Below are 9,362 nucleotides of genomic sequence, written 5' to 3'. Positions count from 1 at the left end.
AAAACAGGAGCAAAGACAAGGAGACCTGAAAATGCAACTAAAAAGGAGGAAAATGCCACCTCGGGAAACAGACGACGAGAACCCAACCCTATCCCAATCGCGTCTAGATTACTTCGGAAGAGAAAGCTCACTCCAGCACAAACCAATTGACATTGATCTCATGGGAGAGAACGGAGACGCCAAAGAGCTGTCATCTCCCCCCCCCCCCCCCCCCCCCCCGCCGAACCGGCTAGCCCTATTGATCGCTCCTGGTAAGGCGATACGAGAAAAGCTCAAGCCGATCACACATTGGATTTCTCTCCAATAAAAGCCTCTCTCCCTGTTCTCATTTGCGACTTGGGACGCCACAAACCCACCCTGAAATCCCCCGGGTTCCTAAAAATAAATCACTGATGAAAGGGGGTGGGAGAAAAGACCAAAAAAAACCGCGGCAAATACGAAGAGTGCATCGTTAGATTCCCTTTTTGGGCTTCTTATTGGTTCTTTTGCTAAAAATTTGCCTGCCGAGAGAGGGAACTGGAGTGGGTTATGTTCGAAGTGGAAGGGATTAGGAGGGATCGTGGAACTGTTGATCTACTCCTTGTCTAGGGAGAGGCGAGTGGAAGGAGGATAAGATGATGGGATGATTATTGCTGCTTGAAGCCAAAAGATGGGGATACGATGGCTTGGCCCTTGAGAAAGGCCGACCCGTGAGGGTCTGAAAACTGTCCTTTGTACGCATCTGCTACCAGTAGAGCCCGACGTGGATCAACATTCTGGCGAATTCTCTCTTCCCACCACCCTGGATGACACTCTGTAAACCGGTCCGATTCGCAGTCGATTTCCTAACTCGGACTCCTACGATATCGACTTAGGACTCGAACGATCCGTTAAAGCGTGTCAGGGATCTCTTTATGGTAGAAAGTCGTCAGCTAGCAGTGCATACGTCAGCCCTATGGACCGTGTATCAAACAACATGCCTCAACATAAACGGTGACCTCCTCCGGTTTATGCCTGTAGCATGAAAATGGGTCGAGGACACATGCTACTGCGACCCAAAAGACGATTAGTGAGCTTCAGGGGAACGCCGGGATGGGCCTTCTTCCTCGTCCAGGGGCATCGTGCTTATTGGTGTCGTTGCCAAGCGGATGATACGCACCATTAACGGCGGATCCGCCCTCGCGGATCTCCCCCTTGCCGTCAGCATCCATACCCAACACGAGAACGGGGAGCCCCCGACCATCAAGGTTGAGGGAGTGGCCGCTACGAGGAGTCTGGGTATCGTCGAGGCTGACGTCTCAACAGAGGAGTCAGCAACTCACGTTCACCGAATTCTGATCGCCAGCCGTGAAGTCAGGCTGATCGACAAGTACAGGATCAGGACGGGACATCGCCGAATCAAGAGACCCATGGCCGATGTTTTCAGTCCTCTCCGGCCCACCAGGAAATTGTATGGCATTATGATCCTGCAGCCAAACGAACAGAAGATGGGCCTCGTGTTCAAGTTCTCCATCTAGGAGCTCTTCGGCCATTGATCAGGGTGACTTCGGCAGGAACACTGCCTTTGGATTCACTAACACGAGGGCCGAGGGCTACAGGCCGGCCAATTGGCTCCTTCACCTCCCTCAAATGAACATCTTTTGAAGTTCCCCGATGCTGATATTTCCCTTTGGAGACACAATGTCTACTGTTTCAACTCGGAGACCCCGCCGCCTCCCAGAACATACACATTCTAACGGCAAGCTCTCTCGAGTATAGCCGCCAAAGTTAGGAATATCCGATGGCTGAGTCGAAGAGATTGCCTAAGGACTTTAAGAGGACTAACAAACTACTTTGTATGGTGGCAGAGCAGCTAATCTCTACGAGGCCGGGGCTCGCATCGTCAGCACGACTCCAGCCTCGATGTTCCATTAACGCAAACCAACAAGAATGCTGAATTATATGGGCCATAGCACCGGAGACGAGGGAGAACAGGGTGATGGCCGGGGAGCTGGAACAAGCCCGCTCACTTTGACGCAGGACACTTGGATGAACGGAAGGCAAATGGGAAAGAAAGCAAAGCTTCTCGGCCAGGAAATACGCCGCCGGGGAGTTTGGGCTGAGTGATTATATCCACTGACACGCTACGGCGGGACGCTGGAGAACAATGTCAAGGTGTGTTGGAGAGATTTGAGCAGAGGGACAGACCGCACGTTACGATGCAAGCGAGGTCTCACTTCATTAGGGAGAAGAAGGGCGAAATATGCGAAGGGAGTGTGGAAAGCCGGGTGAAGGAGGGGAGGAGAGACTGACAGTCTTTTGAAAGCAGGCTGGAGGTAGATCCCGAGCCTCAGAAGGCGACATCTTCATAATTTTCGACGTACCTGAATCCTAGTTTGCTATGCTCTTTCCAGTGACTTGAATCAATATTTTGAGTTTATACAGGATGAACCCCGTCGAGCGCAGATGTGTTGTTATCATTGATAAAAGAGGAAATAGATGGCCCCATGCTAGATATCCCTGTGAGCGAATCCTCTTGTGAATCCCAAATATTTCCATTCTGATATCTTCCGGTTCTTGAAGAAAGAGAGGGGTGGGTGTGTAGATCTCTAGATATTCATACGTCGTGACGATGCCAAAAAACGCTCTTACGCCATCGGGTTGTCCGGAAGTTACTACGGCATGTTGCCTGCTGCAGTCGTGGCACCACTTCATTAAGGTCGAGATCATACAGAGGAGCTATCGCCATGCGAAGATACTGGTAGGTCCGTTTATCCTTGGTTCTGGGATGAAGAGTGTACCTATGAATAGTCGGATCGATGCTTCTGTGGCACTAGAGGTTCGTTTCAAGGCCGGCTGATACACACCAAACGCAATATATCGGAAAGCACCGAATTAATTCCAAACTCCTCTCGCCGCCTACTACCACCTTTAGATCTAGCACCTTTCGGAACTCTTCGTCGTAAAGTCCATGACACTGAATGCAGCGGTTTCCACCTTGTGCGGGCCGGAATCGCTAGCAAAACAAACGGTCAGGCATCAAGAAGGCAGTGAAGAGAGGAAATCAAAGGACCGAAAAAGGTTGGGGGGGGAATCTCTCGCCTAGTTCACCGCTCTGGAGTGTGAACAAAGAGGGTGATGTTTCTCATCCCCTCGACCTCGGAGCATATTCGATGATATATTTCTCCGACTCCTGAATAACGGGCTGGCGTCGGTACACTTCCGGACCTGCGTTTATATCCTACTATCTCCGTTGTCAAGAAAGGGCTTTTCCTCGAGTTCTAGGCTTAAAAGGCCGAGCCAATTCCGTCCAAATAGGTAACTAAACTTGGCGGGACTGCGAAAACGACAGTTCAACCATAATGAACCCGTCCTGCTCGATGGAGACATACATCTTCAATCGAGGGCGTCATTAGTAGACTCACACTAGAGGAGAGGTCCCTTGGCCATCGAGTCTCCCGTCTTAATGAAGCCCACATCGTCCCTGAAAGCCTCCTCCAAAACTCTCTCCCCTCATTCTCAACCTCCAGAGGTAGTCATAAAACTTCGGCTCGAACTGGGCCAAGTCACTCACAAACTCACTCACTCACACAACTTCAAAAAGGCTTCAAACCAACTACCCCAAAGGGGTAATAATATATTGAAAAAAAAAGGGGCGTAGTACACCTATCCACCACAAAAACACCATTCGCCATGCAATATAAGAAAATGATGGAAGGAAAGTTCTCCTTTAACACCCGTGGATGTGTGTGATACGTGGTATGTGTATGCCAGCCTAATCCTGCTACTCTCATGGAGTATTAAAAGACAAAGGAGGGCGAAAAAACGCCGAAGGTAGTGTGTGTGTTGGTGTTGGTGCAGTCAAGTCGTCTGTCAATAAGATAAAACGAGAACAACAACCAAAAAAAAAAAAAAAAAAAAAAAAAAAAAAAACTCAGTAAAAACATGCTCGGCACGTTCGGGGTATAACCTTTCTCCATCTTTTTTTCTTTTATCTCACCCTCTTGTGTCCCACAAAAACAAAATAGAAGAAAACTTGGATAAGGAATCGTCCAAGTTTTAAAATATGTTAAGTTCCTCCCAGATGACGCCATTGTATCCATTAGTCCGGGTATAAAAATGCTTCCCCCGAGCCCTTTCCCGAGACAACCGCCCAGCGGCATGCTACTTAGCAAACGTAAAACAAGAATAAAAAAACAACAAACGAGTTCCGCAATTCAAGTAGCTCTGGGTCATCATGAATCACGCGGACTGCTCGCCCGAAGACGGGCTTGAACTCCGTTGCACGCTGGGGGTTTCTGGTGCTGGGCTATCTCTCATGGCGTCACTGTAGCTGGGAATCGGAGGCTGGGGACCCCGTACCGACGAGGCACGGCGCCCTGAACTAGCAGCCCCCGAGGTTGCTAGGGAGCTCTGCCGGCTCCTGTTGATAATCTGTATTAAGGGTGTGTTCTCGCTGTCGAGGCTGCTGCGACGACTGCCGGATACGGAGTTCTCGGGGCTGGTGTAGTCCGGGGGCGGGTTGAGCGCATCTTGCAGGCCGAGACCTACAGTCTCGTCTTCGGCCCGAGTGCCGGTGGCCGGGTGCGTCGTGACGTTTCCGCTCGGCTCACCGGCCTCTTCAGTAGGTACTAATTGCGCGAGTGAAATATCGGTAGGGCTCCGGGCGGGGCCGGGGCTCGTGGGAGGTAGGACACGGAAGGTGCCACTCCTGGACCTCGCATGCTGCGAGCCGAGGACGTGGCCGGCGGTGACACGGTACGGGTGGACGCCCGAATGGGTATTAGCATGGGCTCTCTGGTACCGCGCAGGGGCCGGGCTGTAATTTCCGTCCTTGGACCCTGACTCGAGGAGAATGCTACCCTGCTCCGAGCCGTAGGGAGGGGGAGGCGCGAGGCTGCCGGTGACAGGAGCAAGACCCCACTTCTTGACATTGGCCTCGATGAAGACGAAGCCAGACTGGCCGAGATTTACATGCACGATAGCTGGACCATTGGCTCCCACTGCAGGGAAGAAGTTTTGGGTTTTGAGGCCATGTGCCACGTCATCTAGCTTCTTGCCGTTACGGGTGAAGAATATCGTTCCGGTGCGGGGACGGTAGCCGACACCTACGACATCACCTTGAACGATTTCGGGACCATAGGCTGTAGGATTGAAGGGTTGGTTGCATCGACGGACGCCGCTGGAGAGGTAGGCAGCGGAACACTTGTGGTAGCCTATCAAACTTGCGTTATTACATTGTCGGTGGGACGGTGGTATATGCGACGGAGCGCATGGGAGCCAAGGGGGAGTTGTGGGGATTAGGCAGCTGAAAAACGTACCTGGAAGCCTAAAGAGGGGATAGGGCTTCGTGGCCATTCCAATGCTGAGCAGGGTATTGTCCGGTTTGTCGTAAATCTTGGCCTCCCAATAGTATACGTCGTTTTGCTTAGGAACGGGGAGGTTGCACATGACCGTACACTCCGAATCGAAGAACTCAATCTCGGTGCGGGCTTCGACGAAGCAGTTGGCAATCTCGAGCTCGGGCTCAAACTCCCAGGCCGAGACGCCTTTTTCCTGTATCGCGAGGTATTGAGAGAGCGAGATGTCGGTCTGGGCTGATTCAGGAGGGTTCGCATTGATAAACGCTGGCAAAAATAAATAAAGTTAGTCTAACGACACCTCCAAGGCCAAGGCGACAAGTGCATCGTATGATGGTCGGACGCCGCGGGGAGGGAGGCGCTGGAGTCAAACGAACCTTTTGCTCTCAGATATTCTGTCCTTTGCATATCATCCATCGTCTCCAAGGCCTCAGCCTCCTCCCTTAAGAAGGCCTGCTCATCGTCAAACTCTCCCGGCCTGCCGAGGAAGTCTAGCCACCCCGAGCGCGACGGGTACCTGTATAGATAGAGGGCAACAAAGGCCAGGGCGATAAGGATGGCAGAGGCGAAAGCCGATAGTAGACCGACGATGATGACACCGACGGTGTCGGATGATGAAGAACCCATTGTGATCGCTCCTTCTGCGCTGATGTGAGTGGGCTTTGACTCGACTTCGAAATGCGGATATCGGGTCCGCAGGGGGAAGATGGGGGGCGAAGAAAAAGGCAGCAGCGAGGATGTCGTCGCTATAGGTAAATCATTCGGGAAAACGTCGATTTTGAGTTGATATGGAGTGCGGGTAGGATAAAGGTCAGCACTTGGGACTCCCAGTCGCGAGCAGATGTTATCACGAGGCAATCCAAGGCTGAAGATAAGACAGATACGGAAACTCGGTGGTGGATCGGTTTCGGCTTTCGATGTTTCGAGATGCCGACGCAGAAAGAAGGCGGGGATACAAATGGAAATTGGTATTCATGGGCACACCGCGCCCTTTCTATTGAGGCGGCCAAAGCCCGCGGCTAGGACGTTAGGCGAATCGTTCGAAGAGTCGCCCCTCGTTTCGTTCGGGGTGAACTGACTTGTGATTGTCTCGAGGCTCGAGTGGTGGGTCGACCAAGGGAGAAGGGGGCTTCGATGGGAAAATGACGAGGGAACTCGAGAGGCACGAAATGAGGGAAAATGACGAAAACGAAAATATCGGAAACAAAGGGAAATAGAGGCGATCGTCACAGCGTCGAAATAGAAGGGTGGTTTGACGAAGAGAAAAATGGGATTGATGAATGGGATTTAGAGTTGGGGTCGTTGGGGTCGGGTGAGGGATGATGGGTTGCCCATCATGCTTTCTCCGTCCGGTATGCTGACGACAGTCTCAGTCTCGGTCGGGAGAAACAGAGACGGATACCAGAGCACGAGGCAGGGCTGGCACAGATTTGGCACTACTACAGTGGCTTGGTTGGTTGGGTTCCTGCTACTTGTTGCTGTTTCTGGGAACAATTGGTTACGCTGGGGGGCTCCTTCCAGATCGCCCTTGCGGGAAGGGAAGAGAGGGGGCAACAAATTCGGAGTACTTTGTACTTTTCAAGTCACAGGATATGCAATGGGGTGGGAGGTACTTTATACTGGTCTGATTTGGTCGAAGGAGATGTCCGAGAACTGGGAACCTCGGGGTACAACAGTAATCACTTTCTATTGTTAGTGCTTGCTAGCAATTTTACGACTTTATCTTATCAAGTGGCGTAAAATAAGAGGTATCAGTGACTTAAACTCTTGGCACTGGGGCTTGACCTTGGAAACCAGAACACAAGAACAGTGCTTGTCACGGTTACCTGTCCGAACTCCTTCACAGAATGGAACAGTACCGCCTGATCTTCTAATCTTCCGCTCAGTCGCTGACTGCAATTGTGTAATTGTGGATTAATACTTCGTAAGCACTTCGTCCATCAATAGAGTCATGGACAGGCCTCGCCGGCTCGTGTGGAAGTTGCAGGGAAGGAAAAAGAAAACACAGATGGCTCTTTTCCAATTGAAGGTGGCCCCGTACGCATGACATCCTCGTCATGAAGAATCGCTACAGATCCTACAGGCCCCTAGTGGCGATCGTGTGTTTAGAACTATGGAGTTGGGTCTCTGTCCACTGCGACCCGACGGGTCTGGGGCAACAGGTCAGCTTCAGTGTTAGGTGTTAGTTGCCAGCACAGGATTCAAAGGATTGAGCCCAGCCCCAGCCGGGCGGAGCGAGGAGGGGCGCCTACGGAAACACGCGCCATCTCCCTTTTCATTAAAATGCGTTGGTTGACGTCGAACCAAACAGTTCCAACGAGTGTTAGATGTACGAGTCTGTGCTTCAGGACAAGACAGAAACCGTCGGATCAGGCCGGATTCTGGCAGAGTTCGAGACTCCAAACTCCTGCAGCTCCTCCGCTCCGCCAGCGGACGTTCCAATAACCTTGGTGTTCGTCTGCATTAGATGTGCCGTATTTTTCATCTTGCATTACGACGTATCAATCGTCATTCGTCATGCGGGAGCGAGCGAGTAGCGTTGTCTGACGAGACTCTCATTCCGTCATCAATGCCCTCCTGTGTCAATTGATCCAACACTGAACTCGTCTTCGCCAGGGTGCAGCTTCCACCTCAGGTATCAATATCAGGTGACAATTTTATGCAGCTCTATTGAAGTTTTCGTCCGATGTGAGATGTGAAGTCTGAAGGGCAACCGACTTTTGGTAATAATACACACCACCTCTCGATGCAGAACCTCTCAGTCCCTCTGCATATGTCTATTCCTCAAGACACAAATGCTAGTAGACTCCAAAACGGTCTCAGGCTTTCTTCAGACTACTGAGACAGAACTAGAGATATCGGATCTGGAGGGATCACCTGCTCTATATCAGCAACTCAGCTGGATGACCGGGTTGAAAAGAAAAAGGAATAAAAAAATAAAAGGGGACAAAAAAAAAAAAAAAACACACAAAAAGCTCGCTCGCGACGTGCTCCCCGGATCGAATCCTAGTTGCTTGCCCGCGAGCTACGAAAATTGCAATTTTCTAACCTTCGGAGCGCTCCAATTAACCACTTAGCCACTAGTCGCAGTATCACCACTACTTGAGCTGCTCGGTTAGAAGTTCTTGCCGTGGACTCATATATAAAGCATATGGCTGGGGCCGAGCCTGTCGAGGAAGGTGCGGGCGACATCTGAGAGACCGCTTGGGCTTGTGCTTGCTTGCTGGTCCGGGATCATATATGTACAGCGTAGAGAACATGGTAGTCTTGCGAACAACAGGTATTTGGTGGCATTATTGGGGGCCTCTGGAGTCTCGAGAACCCCCTGTCGGTATCAAAATAGGAACAGCAATGCTCCGGGGGGCACCCAAGGCTGCGAGGCTTCTGACACCCTTGGCTTCAAAGTTCGGAAAACCCTAGGCGAATTCTAATCTTAGATGGACTTGGTTCGGCCTCGCAATGGAAGAGAAAACAAGTGCAGATAAGTCCCGATGGGGATTGCAATATGTGACTGAGAGGTATGAGTTACGAGAAGGGCCTTGTGGCTAACAGATCGAAACATATCCCATACCTGCGGACACGGGACACATTGGCGTCCTCAGCTACGTGTGGATCGAGTGTTCTCGTCGAGGAGTTTTAAAGAAATGCGAGCTATTCAGCTACGAAACACTTGTACATCAAATGATCAATGTAATGCGATTCATTCCCTAATCCCTAACCGAGAGGTGTGTCTATCTACATACATGATGCCGACTGGCACATCTCATCATACCCGTTGATACCAACATGACAATAACAAGGCCTAAGTTCAAATGGAAAAGAGAAAGGGGAAAAACGATGAAAATAATAAAACAACGCCAAATCGAAACAGGGCCATAACCATATCCCGGCACCCGGGAATACCATGAGTTCCTTCTTGCCATTCTGCCACCCCGAATTTCCGTCCGCATCTCGATCATCTGCTCTCCGGAGCCAGAAGCGGCTGGCCGTAAAGGGTCAACCATGACGGGAGACGCTGGTTAGTTAAACCTCGCCAGTTTAGTA

At 51.1% G+C, this 9,362-nt stretch overlaps 1 protein-coding gene and 1 pseudogene across 1 annotated transcript; one reads left to right on the top strand and one right to left on the bottom strand.

Annotated features, from left to right (window-relative positions):
• Positions 1-1,127: 1,127 nt before the first annotated feature.
• SAPIO_CDS0531 lies at positions 1,128-1,496 on the top strand (annotated as a pseudogene; the record flags this gene model as incomplete).
• Positions 1,497-4,200: 2,704 nt separating this feature from the next.
• On the bottom strand, positions 4,201-5,945 carry SAPIO_CDS0530 (Protein ssh-4; the record flags this gene model as incomplete). Its single annotated transcript, XM_016783287.1, has 3 exons — positions 4,201-5,174; positions 5,280-5,585; positions 5,696-5,945. The coding sequence occupies 3 exons, from the start codon at positions 5,943-5,945 to the stop codon at positions 4,201-4,203; spliced, it is 1,530 nt and encodes a 509-aa protein (XP_016646487.1).
• Positions 5,946-9,362: the final 3,417 nt, after the last annotated feature.

This window comes from Scedosporium apiospermum (assembly GCF_000732125.1).
Source record: "Scedosporium apiospermum strain IHEM 14462 chromosome Unknown SEQ_SAPIO_0022, whole genome shotgun sequence".
Lineage (NCBI taxonomy): Eukaryota > Fungi > Ascomycota > Sordariomycetes > Microascales > Microascaceae > Scedosporium > Scedosporium apiospermum.
Note: the sequence above shows the minus strand (reverse complement) of the source record. Positions and strands in the feature narration are given on the sequence as shown.